The 23538-nt window shown below is 40.1% G+C and overlaps 2 protein-coding genes across 2 annotated transcripts in view; both read right to left on the bottom strand.

The window, feature by feature from the left end:
- Positions 1 to 19888, bottom strand: part of Pli (E3 ubiquitin-protein ligase pellino) — a 79205-nt gene extending 59317 nt beyond the window's left edge. The window contains exon 1 of the mRNA XM_077443808.1: positions 19558 to 19888. Within this exon, the coding sequence (XP_077299934.1) occupies positions 19558 to 19571 (14 nt within the window). The 5' untranslated portion in view covers positions 19572 to 19888. The remainder of the gene's footprint in view (positions 1 to 19557) is intronic.
- Positions 663 to 6683, bottom strand: LOC143920898 (uncharacterized). Its single transcript, XM_077443914.1, has 2 exons — positions 5185 to 6683; positions 663 to 2065 (listed from the first exon to the last, which is right to left on the bottom strand). The coding sequence occupies exon 2, from the start codon at positions 1154 to 1156 to the stop codon at positions 728 to 730; it is 429 nt and encodes a 142-aa protein (XP_077300040.1). The 5' UTR covers positions 1157 to 2065; positions 5185 to 6683; the 3' UTR covers positions 663 to 727.
- Positions 19889 to 23538: the final 3650 nt, after the last annotated feature.

Raw genomic sequence — 23538 nt, 5'->3', positions numbered from 1 at the left:
TTTCCTATATAGGAAAGAATATGGGTATTACCCATATCTCTACCCCACTCCTTTCCTTTTGGGCATGCTTGGGTATAATTCCCTTGAACTTCGGAGAAACTTCTCATTAATTCGTTTCGTTCTCCTGCTCTTACGTGGTAATACGTCATGCCCGTTGTTGCTGGAGCAGTTGGGGCTTTATGTCCCTATTCACTATGTGCGTGGTAGACATCATCATTTGCTGGCTGTACCTCCTGCCCGCACAGTCCTTTTTCGAATGGCTCCTATTCCAAGAGCTATCCGACTTCTTAATGAAATCGTTGCTGCCGAGACTGAATGTGATATTTTCCACCTTAGTGAGCGTAAATTGTCGGAAATTACTCTAACCCATTTATCTGGTAGTCTGCGCTCATCATTGTTTTCATGATTGATTGTGATTTATGAGTGAAATTTTGATTAACTCTCTTCCATTTGGGCCTTACAGGGATGTTTTGTATTTGTAGTTGTTTCTTACATATTTATTGAAACTGGCTGTAGGTGCAAGGCATTCCTTATGCTATATTTTATTTGATATTTTTACTTTATCTGTTATTATAAATGCTATTTTTTATGTATGTATGGATGTATTTATGTTTATGTTTAATTGTTATTTTGTTTTTTTTCTTTTTTGTGTTATATTTTTTGACCATTGTGGCGCTTTAGGAATTCCTGTTATGCCACAATGGTCTGTTTAAAATAAATAAATAAATCAGAACGGTGCACCAGTCTCGATAGGTTTATTAATTAATTGACGTCTAGCCGAGAGACGGTGCAACGACCGGACAAAAAGTGCACAAACAAACAGGACGGTCGTAACGAGTCCTTCGACGGCCATAACAATAAACCAAAGTGGGGTTGTGAACCTCTGACCCGATCGTTGTGACAGAATCGAACGAAGATGTGCCAGAGGAGTCGTGAGATCGATCCGTCCGGTCACACTCCAACAGAACGACAATGGAGTCGATGACGATGATCTGATGAGCGTTAAGCCGAAAGAAAAAGCCGTGACGTGACGTCTACAAAGAGTGGCCGATATTAGGTAAAAGAAAAAGAGCAAGAAGAAAATATGCACAAATCGTGCGAAACTGTCGTATAAATGCGACATTCCCAGACACGACGTTTGGACATCTTGACACATTTAGACCGGTAAATCACTGTAATTTAGAGTAGTACGTACGAATATGGCTTCTATTTAAGATTGGGTACAAATATGGCCAAATTCGGCTAAAGGCGTAAAACAGAATTAGTTAGTGGTTAGCATAATGCTTTAAACGTACTGCACTTGGGCGAATGAAAAATATCCCTTTGTCTGAAGAAAGCTTTTGATTCAAGGTCTATTCATATTGGCACAGCGCAGATGAACAGCAATATGAAAAGTGTTCTTTGGTACATTCTATATGGACATATTCATGTGTTCCGTAATGTGTACGTAACAGCAGTGGTCGATAAAATCTATTCATATTATACGGCAGTACCACTATAACGTATCAAGCAAAACCATTGGAAATATTCATGCACGACGTGACGTCACAGTAGCGAGTGCATATGTAACTAGTAGAATAGACTAGTGGTTAGCATATGATCACGGGTTCAAATCCCACTGGTTTCTGCTGGCCAGTCCATGGATTTGCGACTCCAGGTCGATCTTTTCCTATCAGAGTTTGCCAATTTATCTAATTTTCATTGAAACGTTCCAACAAATTGGCAACCTTACCCATTTTATCGCAAATCTAGAGTTTTCAACAATCTCGAACTTCTCTGAATTGTATAAAATGCTGAAAATTTACAAATATGACCATTAACGTATCTGTGAATGTTAATTTTTATGTATTCACTCTGTATAATACATCTATCAAATGTACATTGTTTCTGGCCAGGTCATCTATCAAATGTTACCTGTTAGACCTTCCTGGTATAAATAAATACATACGGCACGGCATGACAAGATAGACTCCAGCTGTGAATGGGTGTGTCGTATGTCATTGTTAATTTACACGTCAAGTTCCTCCTACAGTTCTTCGAATATGGGATTCACCGTTATCGACCACTGTCACAATGTCAATACAAAGATAAAATATCACCAAAACATTCCAGGGGGTGAGCTTTGACCAGGATTGCGATAGCATATATTGGGCATGCTAGCATTTTTTACATGTGCAAAATGATATAACAAATATATAACCTCGCTTCTAAGAATTGGTTTTAAACCATTTATAAAAAAATACTGTGGCAAACACAACTAGGATTACTTTTTAAATTTTTAAGTTTGTCGTTGCATCATCACAAATAGAATCATACTCCACAAGAAAAATAGCGTAACCATGAACAGAGCGATGTGAGCGTAACGGTTGATGTAATTGCCAATTGCACACGTCGAGACATGCAATTGAAATGCAACTTGTAGCGTACGAGTATCATTGCCCCCTACCTACTCATTCGCACTGCACTTACACAGATATTAACCGGTGTGCAAACAATACAAAATTATATTTGTCCACCGATATATGCTATTTATGAAAGAATTACACATGTCAAGGTAAAAGTGTATGTTTACGCGGGTGCAAAACTATCATTACCACTCCCACTAGAAAAAGTACATGACATGCAGCACCAAACAAACAAGGTAGTCTACTGACAAATTTTAGAACGCTCGCCTATGCAATGAAATGTGGCTAATGCCTTTTTGCCAGCTACTTTTACTAACCAATCAGCTTAAATTTAAACTGATTCGTAGAATTTCTATGAAAGTAGTGTAGGAACTGACTGTCAGGAGACAGAGCCGTAAAATGACTTATTGGGCGGTTTAAATAATTGTTTATTAGACGGAAAACATGAAATGTGAAACATGCGAAAAAACGTAGCACCCCTAGCCCATATACGTGGTACACAGTCCCAAAAATTACCACCCCCCCCCCCAGGAATGTTTTCGGTGATATTTTATCCTTGCTTGACAGTGATCGATAACGGTGAATTCCATATTTGAAGAAATGTAGGAGAAACTTGTTTGTATAAGGATATGCATACACGTGCGACCTCCCAAACATATGCATTCTGCACGTGCAACTACACCCGAATTCTGTTCGATTAACGTCACATGTGCAAGATGACAACCATTTTTAGCTCAAGCACGCTAACCTAATCCTTGCATTCTTCTAGGCTAGGCATTCTAAGATACGGTTCGGTGATTACATCTCAAATGTGAATCGCTACCAGGATAAACGCCGCTACGAAAATCGATAGCGCGGTCTCCTGTCGCACGAAAATTCGTCGCACAGACAATTGTCCGAATTTTGCTCAAAATTGCCCAAAAAAGCAATTGCTGACCAATATTTTGGCAGTTTTCCTGTGCGACAAGAGATCCGCGCGAGCGACTTTCGTAGCGGTGGTTATCCTGTTAGCGATTGACATTTGGGATGTAACCCGTTTACCCTAAAATACATGCATTATTCTAGGCTAGAAAACTAAATTCAACAATAGTCCAGCGTGGATTTATAGAGGGGTTTCCGAGATCGGAGTGAAATACGTAGTAGAGGTAGTTAATTTTTCTTAATTCGTCGACCTGCCAGCTCCGAATGAATGTAAGGACAAAAATTTCTTAGTATTTATACCCATCGAGTACTATCCGTACATAGAGATCATTGGTCGATGAGTCGCGAGACCTCATTGGTTGTAATATACGGCTCGTGCATACACTGATGGCTTTTTGGGGCGAACGCGAGATCAGGTGATTAGTGATAGTAAACCAGCGGTCCACGAGCACCAATTACCTAATATCTACGTTAAAATAGCATCACAAGCCATAATTCAAGGCGTTGAGAAAGCCCCCTGTCGTCCTACCTCCCGTTTTTTACATGATGTTTATCAAGTGCACTAATGCGTGAACCAGACCACTAGTTATCATTATAATTGATAATATCTCACAACTTACAAAATTTAAAGTTAAAAAACTCTCAATAACATAACATACAAACGAGCATGCTACGCAATGCGACGGAAAGCCAACAAGGACTATATTCAACAAGTGCCTCTGTGCACACATATGTGCATAGAACAATCGATAAGAACATCTCCTGTTGGGTTTTCATCGTACGGCATAGCATGTTCGTCTACGTGTTTACCCCACATAATAATCTTAATAAACTGACACTCAAGTTAAGCACAAATATTCCGTTGTTTACCATAATGGCGCATTTACACCAAGCGGACAAACACTTAATGCGAACGGTTTCTGTTGTTTACTATAATGGCGTGTTCACACCGAGCGAATAGACACCTAATACGAACGGTTTCTGTTCTCGACAACAATAAGAAACAAAAGCAAGTCGTAAATCACTCTTTCGTTTGATGCAAGCGCAACACAACGAACTTTCATCAAAATTGATTGTCCATGTGGGTTGGATCATTTAAACAGAACTACTCAAAACGCTCCATTCCGCACCAGCTGCATTTACATATTTTCACACTGGAAACACTTGCCTGTTAATTTTTAATTGCTCAAAATGCTTACTCTTCACTAGCAAAATGCACAAAGAAAAAACCGAAACGTGTTAATGTCACATTAAATTACAAAGGCAGGTGCTTTTAAACGTGGCTGTTTATTTTTTTTAAAACACGTATAATACATATTTCGTGTTTTAGTTTAAACCGCAGGGCAAACTCACTCATAATGGATGCATAATGCGCTTCTCGTGAACGATGCACACTGACATATTTATACGCATATTTTACACACTCACAAAGGATCAAAGACGCTTTATTTTTTAAATGGCAAACGGGCCGTCGACATTTCGAGCGTCTTTAAAATATATATACACGCAAAGTGTCGAAACTGTGCGTTCGAAACAATGGAGCGTATGCGTAGAACCATTATTCAAAAATATATTACGAAAATGCACTAAACGCTTCTTCACAGAAAACAAAAAGTTCACTTCTGATCTGAGAACCGTGGACAATGCAATGTGATCGGTCAACTTCAAAATGCAAAAACTATGGCCGTTCTATAATATTGCTAAAATTTGTCACTGACTTTTAGACCGGCACGCCTAGGTATACTCTAGCTGTGATAGGCGTGTCTTCATATCATTGTTAATTCGTGTGATCTAATAATCTATTTCGATAAGTTTCTCGTACATGTCTTCGAATATGGGAATCACCGTTATAGATCACTGTAATACATGGATAAAACAACACCGAAAACACTCCATGGGGTGAGTTTTGGGAGGATCGCGATGGCACAGACTAGGCATGTCAGCGTTTTTATAGCATGTCCAAAACTATCTAAAAAAAACACGTGACATATACCACTATGTGTGTCTGCACCTTCATATTGGCTTCAGCTGACCGCACTGCCCAAATCTGCTATGATAGGTCAAAATTTTGCTTTACATATCCCTCCCCTGTTTGCTGGTATGTATGGTAAGTGTACAAATGCGTACACCAGACCACTAGTTTTAATGGCAGTGCTGAAAAGCACTCCACTGGATGGCACACGTATGTAAATCATCTATTCCGAGACTTGGGAACACTTTTGAACCAAATATCGGAATATTTACTTTCAAATCTAAGTTTTACGAGTTCATGAAACTTTATTACGAATAATTTTTAGCTCGAATCCACTCCTCGCCACTTACGTGACACGCAACTTGGTATTCCAAAATATGTCGCATTACTATACGTTGTAGTAGTTTACGATAGTTTTCCTGTAATGTATCGATGATTATAGTCCATTTATTTAATCAAAAGAGAATGGAAGATGAATTGCCTCCTGTCTTGATCCATTTTTTGATGACGACACTTATTATGGACGTCGCCTTTGAAATTAATTGCTGCATCAACTACATAACTCTCTGCTCCAGTATTTGGACCAACGGCTTGTCACGAAACTATTATATTGAAAACGGAACATAATAATCCTTGTCTTACAATAATGGGGCCCGAACGATTTATTTTTGCAAATATTTCGCAGACTCAAAAAACAACAAAATAGTAGGTAAGCAGGACTTTGACTCAAAATAGTAGGTAAGCAGGACTTTGACTCAAAATAGTAGGTAAGCAGAACTTTCAGACTCAAAATATGTAGTATCAAGAAAAGATTAGGTCTTTTAACTTCATTACAGCAAATCTCGACAATTATTTGATCAAATTAGCTCTACTCCTAGGACCATTAAATTTAGTCTTTCTTCGTTAGAATTGTTTTTCTGGCGATTAATACTTTAGAGTGCTGACATCTTTTCTGTTTAAAGCCCGCCAGCCACGCTGAAAATTTCACCAACATTTCGAACTAGAATTATTTAGAAATACAATAGAAAGCGGGTATAAGAATTGTAGCTAATCCAAACAAACCCTAGATAACTACCGCCAAGGATTTCGAGTCTTAGACTCTAATATATCTTGCAACAATATAAAATAAACAAAATAAGTCTATTAATGAATATATTTTTCCAAAACTAGTTTCATCTTCTTCATTGTTGTTAAAATGTAATGCTCACAATCTAAATGCCAAGCCTCAATCTAAAATACTCGGCAGTTAGTGATTTCCATAGGGAAATTCTGCTATGGTTATAAATTCAGAAATTCTAGCGTACGTACGTTCGTAATGTAATGTACGTTCCATAATAATGCAGTTTTTTCGCGCATCGGTAGACTAAGACCCATCGTCTTGGTGCTTTTAAGATAACAATAGACCGCTCCATTACTGTACAAAGCAAGACAGCAAAATGGCATGGTTGATAATAGTAATTGCCGATAATGAACCATTTTTTGTGCAAAAAGCATCTTTGACCCAAGGTCGATTGCCATTTCAATCCCTTCACTCTCTCCACTATTTCAACTACAATCGTCATACTTCTCACCCACGTATTCCGTTTCCTATATCTCATCGTTGTGCCGAGCATACAGAATTCCATACTCCATTGAGTGCATTGAACTTTTCAGTAACATTTTGACATTCAATGGCCAAGTTTTCATCACTGACAAAACACATTTATCGAAGATCAAGGGTTAAGTAAGTGAGGGTGTGGTATTTGGTGGAAGCGTAATAATCTTATGAGCTTTCAAGGTTGCTTCTATATGGACTTCACTGGTTTTGGATCAGCCCAAAACTTAAAATTCGTACAGTGACACTCGTCTACGGAGCTCAATCTATCCGACAAATAGAAACGCGGAGGATGTTGTCTCTGGCCGCATTTGGCTCATGAGCCTAATAGAGAACATTTAGAAAAATTGCTCCCGTCGTCGCTCGACAAATCCACCCACTCGAGAGATGCCGTCTCGGAAATAAGAAAGAACGCACGTTGCACCAACTAGTGGGGTACATAATTGTGCTGCGTGTTCGGGTTTTATTTCTGGCCGCTGAGAATTAATAGCCCTTTGATGATGAGCACGCCATGGGCGTAACTAGTCCAACAACAAAAATAGACGAGAGACTGCCCTTTCCCTCCAGAGACCGAACCGACCCATCGACGGATCTGTCGGAAGCCTCCGTTCTAAGGAAACGGAATCGACAACACCACTCACACACGATACTGTCTAGCTGTCATGACGATTGGAATCTTTATGGACTGGCGTTGTTTGTAAATTGGCGGAGTTCATCAACCCTCACACCTGAAACGGCCGACTGCGAGCTCATTGATCAACGTGGGATCAAAACAGCCATGTTGCTGCTGTACAAATTTTTTAGATACATTGTAATTTTTCCACACAATGTATCACGCCATGATCCGCACTTTTGCTCAGAATAATAGAAAAATGTTGCAATATAGTCAAAATTAACCGCAGTTTACATACATCGATCAACTAAAGGTCTGACCGCACTATACGGCCGTCGACTGCTGCAGCACGACACAACAGGGCAAAGTTGATACAAAAGGCAACCTGTCGCCTAACGCGTAGTGCGATATATCTCATACAAACAATATTTGGCCGCACGCTGCCGTTCGTGTCGCAGACGCATAGTGCGGTCAGACTTTTAACATCTGTCTCCGATATCAATGACATGGTTTCCTTCCGAAAACATTTCTTTTTAGTACCATTATCAATTTTCCTCCTTTTTATAATTAGCGATGTAATCAATCAATTACATCCATGTTTGTTTTAGTAAACCATTCTTGTGAAATGTTCCAAAAAGCGCAATCCAGAACATTCTAAAGATACGAGTCGGCAATCAGCGTAAAGTAGTCCACGTGGACTAAAACGTTTGAACAATTAGAGCAACGACGCTACATTCTGACCAATGGTTGCATTTTTAAGCATCCGCTTTAGGGATGTGGCGTGAAGACCGATCGTGTCGAGGAGACACGGGGTGTAGCGGAGAAGTGTGGAGCGTCTGACATGTGCTCCTGATATTGAGCACCTGACTTGGAACGGGTGACGTCAGCATACACATACACGAATACACACATATATTTATTCATCATTTCGAACGGGTAAACTGGTTGGATCGGCGAGCGTGTAATGCGCGCAACTAAACATGTTAATGAAGGCACGAAGAATTTATTATACATTAAGTCCAAAGATAAACGGTATAAAAATAAACCATTTAAGAAACATCACAAGCAATCATTCATTTACGCGTTACTGGCAACCCAAAAATTTACGGCAAGGAATATTTAACCCAACTCAAAGCCTGGTACAGTACTACAAGCTGAGCCACTTTCAAATGTATTAGTGTGTAAAAGTAGACTTTTATTTTTTTATCTCCAACAATGACAAAATATCACATCATAAACATGTTTGCCACCGTCAGATTGATGTAAAAAAACGTGTGATGAAACTGACCCAGCTAGGACAACTATAGAGTACGGGTGGTCTAAAAAATTAGCTCGAGCGACATCACCCTACTCAAAATCAGACTTTTAGCAAGACCTTTAAGCTTGAATTATGTAAAAACTAAGCCCAAGGAGATTCGACGTGGAGACCCGGAGTAACCAGATACACTGGACTGGGGACGCGACGACGAGCCTCATCAGGTGTCCAAAGGTTGAAAACCTCAGCAGGCCAGGCCGTGATGGCCCGAAGCGAGGACCGGCCGCGCAGGTTCCACCACCTAAACGCCAACAACAACCAGCTGAACAATACAAAAAGTTGATGTGTATACTCCGCCATATAGAGTGGAATAGAAAATCGGTAAACACATCGTATATCTCGTCTACTGCGCATTTCGCAGACCACACACCATCAACACACACTCCTATCATCTTCGAATCCCCCAAAGAATTGACACCCTTCAGAAGAGTGCAGATGAAATCGCAGGTATCCGCATGTGACTAATTTACTACCTGCTGCAGCACATAGGGGATAAACCGGTATAAAACAAGTCGTACGTGTCAATTCCGAGAACTGGGTGATCGCCTCCAAGTTTATCACTGTTTTTATTGAGGTATTGATGCGGAAATTGAACGTTGGGAACATCTATTACGTGTTCTTATACACACGAGATTAAATGCCTCTTCTCCGTATCCACATCAGTAATTTATCTATATAAAACATAAGTTACCTGTCTGCTAGTTTTAGTACCATATGTTTCTATAGCTAGCTAGTCAAGGTAAGGTTGGCAAAAAAATAATAAGAGGTTAGTAATAAAGTTCATTCTTAAAGTCGTCAAAACGGCTCAAATGAGCAAACCATGGACTGAATATTATTGAAACAGTCCAAAAAAATTATCACTTTCATCATCCTTTTTGTTGTCATTTCCAAAATACAACGAAAACCATTATTTTTTATTACACACATACATGCATCATGTGACATGACAGGAATTACCCCCAAGGCGGCACATATGGTTAGACCAATTTTTGTCAATAAGTACTAACAGCGTTTTTCAAACATAACAGGACTAGGGATTGCAAAAACGAAATTACCGATACCGGTACGGACAAAAAATGAGTACAAAGTCTGCACATTTTTGTTCGTTTTTAAATCATCCTTCCACTATTGATAGTTGTTCTTTTCAAGACACTTCACTACACGTGAATTAAAATATAAGTTTTTTTAGCCTATAAGCTACATTTGATAATATGCATGTAGTACTAACATAAAGTACTACCAAACATTTTCTAAGAGCTGCATGGCAATAGAAGAGAGTAAACATGCTTGTTTACCCCGGCAGAATAGACTATTATGCTTAGGACAACGTGGTAACGGGTCCAAATCCCACTGGTTTCTGCTGGCCAGACCTTGGATTTGTGACTCCAGGTCGATCGTTTCCAATCAGAGTTTGCCAATTTATCTGATTCTCATTGAAACGGTTCCAACAAATTGGCACCCATTTTCTCGCAAATCTCGGGTTTCCAGCAATCTTGAATTTCGCTTTAAATTTGAATTTGACCATAGATGTCTCTGTGGGTGTTAATTGATATGCATTTACTTGGTATAATACTAATAATAGTGTATCAAATATACAATGTGGTCAGGAAGGCTCATTGGGTGTACCTGTTGGGCTTTCTTGGCATAAATTAAAAAATAAAACAGTCAAAGATCATTAACCTGGCAGTTTATCATTAACCTGGCAGTTTACCATAAACCCAGGAAGCTAGAAAAATTGGAAAATTCTAGCAGGATACGGTCGATCAGTGTTTTTAATAACCATAAGATCTCGCCAGCAGCGTATTTCGGCGGGACTTGAACCCACGACTTATCTACTGATATTCAATAGCTCTACCAGTGCACTGCGCTGTGGCTGTTATAGAAAAACCTTTCCCAAGAAATCTTGAACACATGGAAACAATAAAAAATTTCGACAGATACAAGATCCTAATCAAAACTAACACAATAATTACCGACAAGTTCAAAAAATTATCAAAATCCAGATTTACAAAACGTGGTTGAATCAACAACCAAACGAAACAAATGAGTACAAAGTTCGCACATTTTTTTAAATTATCCCTTCCACTATTGAAAGGTGTTCTAGACTACAATTGAGCTACCACTCTTTAAGCTACATTTGACAATATATGTAATACTACCCAATATTTTCTAAAACGGTCAAAGATCATAAAAATGGCAGTTTTAAGAGATAAAAAAGTGTAAAAACATACGGATGAACATGCTACGCTTTGCGACCAAGCCCCAAAAGAAAATCTATAGATACAAGCTGCACGATAATACGTAGCATCCCTGGTGGATTTTCTTCGCATAGAGTACCATGCCTGTGTATACCCCAGCACAATGCTACAATAATATGTATGCTAGTCTAAACTAACTCCCTCCTAAACTAACCTCCACTAAAATATTGGCAAGAAAAAAATATGTGGCGTGACAAACTTCCTGCAAGGAATTTGCTCTACCTCAACTACAAAAGTTGACACTTCAAAAACAAAACTACAAACCTTTTGAAGTAAAACTGTCCCCCTTGTATGATCTTATACCTCAGCGGTGGCGGCACACAACCACTTTGACGCAAACGCCCATGCTTCATCGCAACTAATCATCTACATGAGACCCAAGATATCAGATAGCACTGCACCCAAAAGGCAAAACTTCTCAAGCGCCGGACGTCTCACTCGAGACAATTAACGCGTACAAATATTTAAGTAAATGATAATATGTAAACCGAGTAACGATAGCGTATCAGCGTTTGTAAACCTGTTCGCGCAAATAATAGTTACAAAAAAAATTTAAGTAAAAACACATCCCGAATGGCTTGTAAACGCACACACACGCCATGGATAACGGTACTGTAGTTAACCAACCGGGTGCACAAGGCTCAGATACAAAACGACACAACGACCGATCACGACAGCGCTGTCAAAACTGAACCGAGCAAGAAAAAAACTGGGTCTTATGATATTGCAATATCGATCCGAGTCGCGTGCCATATTGGTTATGGAGAAGAAAAACAAATTACACTTACGAAATCGAGTACGATTTCTATAACATGTACGAACGTTGCCGAAATGTTGGTCATGTGTGCTCTCTCTACTCCAGAGGTACGATAAATGGTACTTGATTCAGTATATGTGTGTGCGTTGTGGTACAAAAAGCGAGTGGTTGTTCCTGGTCCAGCTGCGGCTGGTTGAGGGTGAACAACCTTCACGCTCGCTGGAGCAGATAGACGACGAGCGTACACTTGGTAATGTAGAAAACTCTTATCAGAAACGGCAAACACCAAACGATGTTTGCACTGTTTAATTGCACGTCCTGAATTACCCCGTACACGCTCAAGTGCATTCACTCCGAATAGCAGCTGTTTCATATCTGGAATGATGTCCTCAATTGAAAGGAAATACGTATTGAATCGATGTTGAAAAGGAAGTTACAAGAGTCACGCGATGACTCATCTCGGATCTCAAGATGATAATGATGCATCTAAGTTCTAAGAACGAAATCGAAGCAGTCATCTTTTCATGAATTGCACAAAATCAAAAGGACTTAATTCGCGACAAGACTACATTTAAGGTTGATGGTCTTAAATAAATGACAATTACAAAGCAATTCTGCAACACGCCCAAATAATAATGGTAACATGACTTTTTGAGCGATCTGTTGGTCGGAGACCTTTTGTAGCAGCGAGCAACTGATAACACAACCAGCAACTGATATTTTTCATAGAAAATATTTTCCAAGTCGAGAGATATGTATCTTACAGGTTGGTAGTAGCATCGCTTGCTAAGAAAAGCTTCATGGTCAGTGATTTCAAGGACGATAAAATGCACCGCGAATGAACTTCAGTGAGAAATTTTAGTAACTATAGCTCTCATCATAGATGCGAATCGGTTTTGATACCAAAGCCAAATATATTTATTTATACAGGTATATAACCAGTTTTATTTACACAACATGTATGGTCAACATTGTACATGATTATTATTCAGACCAATTACAAACATTACGATCATCGAGACATCTACGAACAAATTATTGCAGCATTTTTAATTATGAACAAACTATGAAACTCATATTTTGCGAGAAAAAGGCAGGATTGCCAATATGTTGGAACCGTTTCCAATAAAAACAGATAAATTGGCAAACTCTGAAAAGAAACGATCGACCTTGTAGTCACATGTCCAAGATCTGGCCAACAACAAAGCCAAGGATAGAACCCGTGACCACACAATCGAAAGCAATACACGCTAACCACCGATCTACATATGTTGCTGGTTAAATGGGGTCTTCGACTTTACTGGAAAGGGTTTTGCTATCAAATACATATGTAATAATGACGATGCCATTTTCAGCAATGATTGAATGGTAAAAAGATTTAAATATGTAAGAACTAGTAGCGTGCTGTGAAATTCTCCCTGTTTTTGTCGCACAGCCTTACTTAGGGCCGGGCCGCACCGTGCAACTTTATCGGCCGACTTGTTGCGCGACACGAAAAAATGTATGGAAATGTGTGTGACAAACAAGTTGACGAGTGTGGCATGTCCCATCTACCTGCATGCATTGGTCTGGTCGCCCTCAACCAAGTTGTTCGCGAGTTGAGCGGTGCGGCCCGGCCGTTACGCGTGTGCGAGCAAGACACAAGGGGACTCGGTATGACGTCACCTAGTATCCTGCTCGCGATCACGCAAATGAGACTGAGACAAAAACAGGGAACGCCCAGAACCAAAATGACCTTCTGGAGTATTTTCGATAAAATTGTATTTATCCTTGCTTGACAGTTATCGATAAACGTGTATTTAAGAATTGTGAATAGATTTTTGAGCTATTTTTCCTATAATAATAATAATAATATAATACTATGATTACTAACAAAATTAAATTAAAATTGTAAAATAGAAAACGATCAGTAGCTATTAAAATAGATATAAGACGTATTGTGAACACAATTTAGTAACAATAAAAAGCATTCAAAAATCAAAAGATTATGGTGTATCCCATATTTGAAGAAACGTAGGAGACCATCTACAGCTGGGAGCCATGCACACGATGTGCCTTTCATCGCCGTGTGTTTTCGCCCTTAGTCCCTCTTCCTACAACGACCAACTATAGCCGCCACTGACCACAACACAAAACTTTTCATGACACGCAACCAAATTAGTATCATTCATTAGAACGAATCGTCCCAAAATAGAAAACAAACACTAAGCCAGAATGGACATAAAACAAAACCTAAAAAGAACGATGGCGGTGGGGGAGGGGGGTGGGGAGGAAGTCGGGCATTCAGCACGAGGTGAGAGTACAATGCGAAGAATTCTAAAAATGTTTTCATAAATAAACACACCCAGAGCGGAATAGTGAGCGTCGGCGAAATATTCCAGGCATAGCAATAAATTGTTTTAGGAAAAGCGACCGCAGGTGATTCCGTTTCCGTTTCCGTCGACGACGGCTCTGCAGTGGTGGCGCCGACACTTCTGCGAAACCCGGACCAAACAATGTCGATATCGAGGAAATGCGTCACGCCCGCGAATTTCGCAGATATGCAATATTGGCTGTATACATACATACATATATGTACGTTTGTGCAAACCGACAAAGAACGCCAGCAAGTCATGGTAACTGGGTACGTTCTACGCAATGGAGGCCGAAAGAAACTTTCAGAACATATTTCAAGTACGAAACCAAACAGGCAGTGTATATATCAGTAGAAGATTCGTAGAAAAAATTCGCAACTATATAAAAATAGCACACATATGTACATATATAATGTTCGTTCCGTTTGTGAAAGCCCACCTCCACTCCTCGAAAAGGGTGCACGATTTCACGAAATTCCGGTGTGAACCAGTCTTTATAAACATTGACACGGATTTAAAGCCCCATGTTCGAAGCATTTTTTTTTCAATGCTACCGGGTAGTATTCTTGTTTACTTTGTTCATGCTCAAATTACAACGCCTAACGGCGTTTTTCAGGCCCATGAACTTGTTGGCAAAACGCCGATCGGTGTTGGTCAGCATTGAAAGGGTTAATGTTGACGGTGGATGTCACTAAAATTGAATCAATAACTGATCTTAGAGAACCTAGAAAACAATATGGCAAAAGCTACTCACATCGAAATAGAACCAGTTTCCATGAGTTATATGTACAACTAGTACACAATTATCAATATAACAGCAATAGAATAAATAATATCAAACTAAAATTTTAGGCACTGTCGTGCATTAAATATAAGCAACAACAACCCATGTATGTACGTTCCTTGACAATGAAGTTTTTTCGCACATCATTAGACTAAGACCATGGCTTGGTGCTTTTGGGATAACAATAGACTGCTCCATTACTGTACAAAGCAAGAGAGCAAAAAAGCAGGGTTAATAATTGCCGATAATGAATTTTTTGTGCAAAAAGCATTTTTGACCCAACGTCGATCTTTGATCATCATCTAGTACAGCCATTCACCATCCACAGCTGGATAGAGGCATTTCCAACACATTTCCATTCGTCTCTGTTTTCAGCAACTCTCATCCATATAACCCCGCACATTTTTATAATTTCATTCACCCATCTTCTATTTTCACGGGTACCATTCCACCAATTTCCATTTCAATCTCTTCACTCTCTCCACTATATCAACTACCATTGTCATACTTCTCACCCATTCCATTTCCTATCTTTCCCCGTTATGCCAAGCATGCAGCATTCCATACTCCATTGAGCTTTTGAGTAACATTTTAACGCTCAACATCACTGGCAAAACCCATAGATCGAAGATCTCTTTGTTCGAAGATCAAGCGTTATTTTTGCGTTCATTCGCCAAAATGCACATCATTATAATTTCATTGCATTTGCAAAGGAAGGACCCACTTCTTGAGATAAAATTGGATTAATTTAGCCCGCACACATTCCCAATCTAAGCACAGTCACAACGACTACCATTCCAAACCTGTACAGATCGCATTCGAATCAACAATTCCGTGATCGCATTCCCAAAAACAAAAGCAAGATAACCTACATACAGTATACCCACAACACATACCACGAATAGCAAACACAAACTCCAAACAAAGACTCCCGAAACGAACCCATCGACCTATATATGTGTATCGCCTATTGGCCAACCGACACACAACAATCCACGCCAGAACTTGAATGTGCACGCATTTTTACAACCACAACTTACAAACTTTAGAGAGAGAGAGAGAGAGAGAGAGAGAGAGAGAGAGAGAGGAGTTTATCAAAAACAAAACATGGAGGTGCATCGAACGGTTCGTCGACCACAACGACTAAACGGAAGCGATAACGACCTCACCACCAGGAGTCAAAGTCCTGGGACTCGCCTGGAACAAATCAATCGTCGATGCCATTAAAGCAGTCAACACCACACTGTAAACCGTTATCTCAACAATAATATTGGCCGCTCCTTTCGTTTCGCCAACGGCTAAGAAAATGACTGCACTTGAATGATACAATGGTGCTTTTGGGGCATTACGGCTATTGTCAACCCTTCGAGTGCTGATGTCTAGAGGTAGGATAGTCACAGTGCTATCCATTGTTCCATTGTTGTAAATCCTTTGTAAAAAGGTTCGGCAAACCTTTAACAATGCATTTACAACCTTTGAACAATACGCGGCACCTTCTGGGTCCGGTGACTACCGGTGATGTTTTTTCTGTTGAAAGCATTTTTAACTAGAATTATTTAAAAATCCAATAAAAAACAGAGATAAAAATTGAGGCTAACCCAAACAAACCCTAGATAACTACCGCCGAGGTTTTCGAGTTTTGTAATGGTGTGTTTAGACTCTCTAATATATCTTGCTACAATATAAAATAAACAAAAGAAGTCTATTAATGAATGTATTTTTCCAAAACTAGTTCCATCTTCTTCATTGTTGTTAAAATGTAACGCTCACCATCTAAATGCCGAGCCACAATTTAAAATACTCAGCAGTTAAGGATTTCCATCGAGAAATTCTGATATGGTTATAAATTCAGAAATTCCGATGTGAACCAGTCTTTATTCTCGAATTACACGACCCATTTTCAATGCTACCTGGAAAGGCTTAGCTGGTAGTATTCTTGTTTATTTTTTACATACTCAAAATACAACGCCTATCGGCGTACTTCAGGCTCATAGACTTATTGGCAAAACGCCGATCGGCGTTAGTCAGCATTCAATGGGGTTAACTTCGTGGAAAACCTTTACTTTTTGCCCTCATGCGTTCATCACTGTTGGAACGTGTATTGCTATTTGTCATTGCTCTAACGAGTATCCGTCTCTTAATAATGAATAGCATTTGCACCGCAGAATTCACCAACTGTCGTCCGGCGTGCGGATTTTTTTTTGCGAACGCAGAGTTCACGTGCGAGGGAAACAAAGGCGGACAGAACAGCTGTTGAGGCCAAATCAATACGAGACGTCACCCTCCCTCGTTTCCACCCACTCACAAACACAAACTCACACACCTCGTCTATCCCTGTTCCGAGTTCAAAACAGACGAAAAAGCGCGCGAAAAACGATCAAGCTCGATTGGAATCATCAATCACTCGAACTTTGTGCGTCCACCTGTCGTTCCTAAAATGTTCAAAGTGCGACACAGGTCGAAATGAGCAATTGTTTGCTTATGATAATTTTGAATAAGGTGTGTAAAAAAAAAACTAAAGAACAAAATGCAGATATGACACGCGTCCTACATGTAGTTACAAATTAAACCCATTTGCTAAAAATTTCTGTTATAGCACTGAAAACTATTATAAAAAAAGTGATGTTTGTTAACTATTCTAATCCAGTATTTCATCTAATCTTCAAATAAATTCAACTGAAAAAAAAATACAAAATCTAGGCAAATGCTTGCAGTTGCAGTTCCTCTTTTATGTTTATTTTAATTCTTGTTTTTTTTTTTTTATACATATATTTTTGCTGGCTTCCTCTTGTTATCATCATAATATTAGTAGTTATCATTAGTCACCGGAGTCTGAGGGGGCCGTGTATTGTTCAAAGGTTGTAAATGCATTGTTAAAGGTTTGCCGAACAATGGATAGCACTGTGACTATCCTACCTCTAGTCATCATCTATGTATGTATATTTTTTTATTCTCTTTTTTAGTTTTGTCACTATTACTAAATTGTTTGACAAACCTATTGGGTCGACAACATTGTTCTTTGTTCCATCCATTCTAAAATATATCTAAATAAATAAATAATTAAATACATACAACTCAACAGATATTTTTAGAACAACAAAAAAAAATCATAATAGTGCGCAATATATGGTTATTTAATATTATTAAATATACTTTATGAATAACATATTGAAGAAATAACATCTGTCAAAATCATATGAATACCGAAAAGTAAATAAAAAAAGGATCTAAGTGCCATTTTTAAGATTTTGAGATATTTACATTGGTTTTTATTGACAATAATGCATTGTATAATACAACAATTATATGAGCAATACAAAATTGCTTTTGATATTTAAAAACAATTTTTTAAACATTGTCGAAGGCAACTTAGAATCGATTTTAGATTTTTTGCCACTTAATTTCCGGTATTCACATTGGCTACGTCCACACTACCGATATCTTCACCCGATATTTATAAATAAAGTTCCTAAATAGCAACCACAGGTTGCAATATGGGAACTGGATATGGAAAATTCGAAAATATCGGTAGTGTGGACGTAGCCATTCACGTAAAAATATATTTTTTTTGTAAATGTAATAAATTGAAATTTAGCACACGCAACGACCCATCAATGAAAGATCAACAGAACGATTGCCTCATCAATAGCTAAATTCTAAATCACTAAAAGGCAAATCGTCGTGTCGACATTTTAGCTCGAACCCTTTCACAAGACATCACAATTGAAAATATTAAATCTGAATAAACCGTACTGAAAACCGGTTTCGCAGCACGTACAGGGTTGGTGGTGTCAAAGTTCTGAAATTTATTTATTATTTAATAAAATTGCCATTTTTCAGCGTACCATCGAAATATGAAACATTCCAAGGTCGTACATACACACTTGTATTATTTATTTATTATTTCGCTTATTTTTGTTTATTATTTCGCCCAACTACTTGAAGAAGTGAACGGTTGGCGATGGCTGGCCGCACAATCTGTGAAAGGTCTACGAAATTAGGTTAGCACGAACACAATGGCTATCTGGATGCGCGTACATATTACATGCACACACATTTCGAACAGGAAAACCCCTGCAGCACAGATTTTCCTCGAATTATCGACGAATCGAAGCGTACAATTCGGTCATTGATGATTTGAACGGTCGACGGATGCGGTTTCCATGCGAAAATTCGTCCATTTTCACCGAAATAAACAAGTGAAATTGAGCAGCACGCCACAATGACCCTTGCGGCGTACGCAATAGGGGTCATAATCGCTCGACGGCCGCGGAATGACATTAAAAACAGGACATTTGACCGTCGTCCGCATATCCCCGCACACGGATGTGCGGTTTTCACTAAAATTGGCACGAAAGCGAACCGCGGCGGTGACTTGTCGACATATTCGTCTGGAAATAATAAAAACACACGTCCATTGCGAAGGGTTGCGGGCGGCGAGCGATCTTAGCCCGTAAGCACGTGGACACAAGGTTCAAAATGGCGCTCGCACGAAAACAATCGAAACGAGATTCGAATCGGCGATCGCTCTCTCTGACGTTGTGGGGGGGAATGGGGACGGGGGGTGAGGGTGAGTTTTCTTACCGTTTGACGACCATGTTGCGGGCTGAGCGGGTCTGTTGCGATGGCAGTGGCAGTGGCAGTGGCAGTGGTGGTGGAGGCGAGGGTGTGTGCGAGTGGGTGTGAGTGTGTGTGGGTGTGTGTTGGTGTTGTGTGTGAGTGTGTGTGAGAGCGTGGGCGTGCGTTTGGGGGGCCGCAATGCTGTCGATCAAGGGTGGGCGTGCGGGGGTGCGGCGGGAGCACGCATCACCCGCCGCCGCTCAACTTGTCTAAACGCGACGCGATGCGACCGCTCGCCGCGCGAGACGCGACACACTGCCGACTCTCGACTGCCGAACGAACCCGAGTGCCGACTGCCGAGCGATCGCGACGCAGGTCTCAACGTCGACGCGTTGCGACCATTGCCGCCTTTCATAACAAACGCCCCCGCACCTCCGAATATGTTTACGCGTGTAATTAAAACCTTGAATGCGCTAGTTAGATGATCGCGAAAACGTCGTAGAATCTTTCACAAACTATCGCAGCGTGAAATTTTCATAATACATCCTCGCAAGCGGTAATATTTTTCAATAACTATGTACTTTGCATGGTCGGAGCCGTCGCGATTGAGCTACATATTTTACTAATTACTAGTGTTGTGCCCGTTGAACGGGTTTCAACGGGTAGTTTCGGAAACAAATTGATACATGATTTACAATAATGTTACAATACCTAAAGTAATAATTAATCGGAAAAATCGGGAATCGGCACTGAAACAAGGATCGGTATCCGGAAATTAAAATGGAGTCCGTATCCGAAACAAAATGGAATCCAGGACCGGAAATGAAAAAGGATTCAGGATCCAGAACTGAAAAAGGAATCGGGATCCGGAACTGAAACACTAAGCCAGCAGCATAGCTCGGACGTTAAGCTTCTGCTTACCGTCAAGAAGGTGCCGGGTTCTATCCCTGAATGAAAATGAATTTTTCAGAGTATGCTGTTGGTCAGACCTGGATTTGTGACTCCAGGTTGATCGTTTCCTATCGGAGTTTGCCAATTTTCTCTGATTTCATTGTTGAAACGGTTCCCGGAAAAAAAAATTGGCTAAAAATCCTTCCTACCTACTATGTCACCACTATTTGAAAAATTTGATTGATGTACAATAAAAATTTATGTACAATTCATAGATGTCTCGTTAATTTGCGAGTTTTTTCAGTGTCTCGCAATTCAACGACTTATAATAAAAATGCTGTATTTGTATTTGTAATTGGCCAGGAAGGCGCATTGGGATTTACCTGTAAGGCCTTCCTGGTATATATGTAAAATAAAAATAAAATAAAAATAAATAATCGGGATCCGGAACAGAAACAGGAAACCAGATCCGGAATGGAAGCAAAAGTCGGGAACCGGAACTGAAACACGAATCCGGATCCCGAATCGATACAAAATTCGGGAAACAGAACTGAAACAGTAATTGGGAATCGGAACTGAAAAAATAATTGTAATTGAAACAATAGTCGGAAATCGGAACTGAAACAGGAATCTGAATCCGGAACTGAAACAGTAATCGGGATCCAGAACTAAAACAGTAATCGAGGCTACCACCCTTAGGCTGCCGTACCGAAGGAGCGCTCCCTGGCACCCCCGCGGCCGGCATGTGTCACCCGTCTGTACGTGTGTGTGTATGTGTCGGCCGAACATCGCACATGCAAGTGAATGACGCTCTACACCCCCCCCCCTCCTCCACTTCCCCACTAGCACGCTTCCCCACATTTCGAATACTTGGCTGTGATTGACTCTCCATACTGTTCCCACATTCTGCCATATATTTATAAAATCTATATATATGTATATATATATACATATATAAATGAATATCTGTGTGTGTGTCTCGAATAGGCTCTGAACCGATTACGATGGAACTTTCAGGATTTGTTGTATGCATGTCCGGGAAGATTACTGTGAAAAAAAACGGGAACGGAAACGGGAAAAACGGGAATGAGTGTCATTCGCTATAATTTCAATGTTTTCGCGCCGCGACCAGGGTGTTCGCTGCCTGCGTTTTTCCGACAAATAGGAATGGGAACGAGAAGGGGAACGGGAATTGAATGCGTTATTGTGGAATTGTAACGCATGACGCGAAAGTAAAGGTCTGACCACACTATGCGCTTGCGACACGACCGGCAGCGTGCGGCCAAATAGTTTGTATGAAATTGTATGAGATATAACGCACTACGCGTCACGCAACAGAGTTGCCTTTTGTATCAACTTTGCCGTGTCGTGTCGTGCTGCAGCAGTCGATGGCCGTATAGTGCGGTCAGACCTTAAAGCTACATTCACGCGTTCAACGCATCACGCCGCGAGTGTGATAATAATCGCACCGCCTCGCGCTCGAATATCTTAAGCGGGCTCTACACTCACGCCGTGCGTGGCAGTGAACACCATCGAACACATCAGTGACATGTGAGTCGAAATGTGAGTGTGTGCGTTTCGCGCGATCGAGTTCGCACCTCGCGGCGTCCCCCGTGTTTTGTCCCGCAACGAAGGGACGTCACGACGACGAAGTGACTCGGCAACGAAGGAATCACGTCGCCGAGCTGTGGCATACCGCTTTGCGAAGATCCCAGTTTTTGGCGGAGAACTTCGCGCGAAATCCAGTGTCGTAGCTACCATTGCGCAGAGTGAAGCATCACTGTCCATGCTCGATATGAAACAATTTCACCGTACGCCACTGCTATACACATATGTATAAGCTAAGTAGGCGTTTCAATAACAAATCAGGCGTGTAGCCGCTCGAATAGGAAAATATTGCAGAAACGAGATCTTACTTTAAAGTTTAGACGAAACCACTTTGGTGTTGAATCGTATATATGAGAATGTTAGTAAATTACGAAATTCATACGAAGAAATAAAATCAGGAGCGAACAAACTGGCCAGGAAGTGGGGAGAAATTTTTACATCGGGGCCCAAAATTTCTAGTTACGCCACTGGCGCTAAGGGGTTAGTAAAATGTAGTAAAAAGATGTCACCACACTCATTGAGTCGCGGCGCGATGTTCACAGGCGAGTGAAGAGCCCACTTTAACCATTCGTCAAATATTCGTCATTCGTTAACAAACGCAACGTCTGCCAACTGAAACTGAAACTGTCAACGTTGTCAATTCAATACGGGTACTAAACGAGAAATTGTCGCTGCTTTCAATTAATCCTACAAACTTTCAATTAATCCTACAAGCTTTCCAAACAAACAATTGGATAATTTCAAATGTGTTCGCTACCTGCATTTTTCCGACAAATGGGAACGGGAACGAAAACGAGAACGGGAACGGGAATTGCATGCGTTATTGTGGCATTGCAACGCAAATAGCGGAAAAAAGAAGACGGAAAAATATCAAAATTTATTTTAACTGTAAATTGAAATTATTATTTATTTATTTATTTTTATTTTTACATACATATTTTAACAAACATATATACGAATATACCAGGAAGGCTTAACAGGTAAACCCCAAATGCGCCTTCCTGGTCCACATAATTATTACATACATAGATACATGTAAATATAAACAATATCTGACATCTATGGTCAGATATTACAAACATCGTATTAATACGATAAAATAACGATGAATAACTTTCATGTAACAATACGATTTTTTTTATATTCAATAAACAACCACAGATACATCTATGGTGAGCAATATGGCAAAACCTAAGATATAACAATAACTAAAGGTTCGCAACAGAAAATTGGGAAGGAAACGCTTCAATGAAAATCAGAAAAATTGGCAAATTCTGATAAGAAACGATCGACCTCGACAAACCAAGGTCTGGCCAACAGCGAGACTTAGCGGGAATCGAACTCGTAACATCAATTACGAAATAATTCAACATTCACCACTAGACCACGCTGCTGGTTCTATTCTGATTATATTCCGTTTACTTGTCCTTGTCAGTGGGGTAGTGAGGGGGGGGGGGGGCAGCGCCAATACTTATTTTTCGACCCGAAGCGTACCCTCAGGACCGG

This window comes from Arctopsyche grandis, chromosome 13 (genome assembly GCF_051622035.1).
Source record: "Arctopsyche grandis isolate Sample6627 chromosome 13, ASM5162203v2, whole genome shotgun sequence".
Taxonomy (NCBI): domain Eukaryota; kingdom Metazoa; phylum Arthropoda; class Insecta; order Trichoptera; family Hydropsychidae; genus Arctopsyche; species Arctopsyche grandis.
Note: the sequence above shows the minus strand (reverse complement) of the source record. Positions and strands in the feature narration are given on the sequence as shown.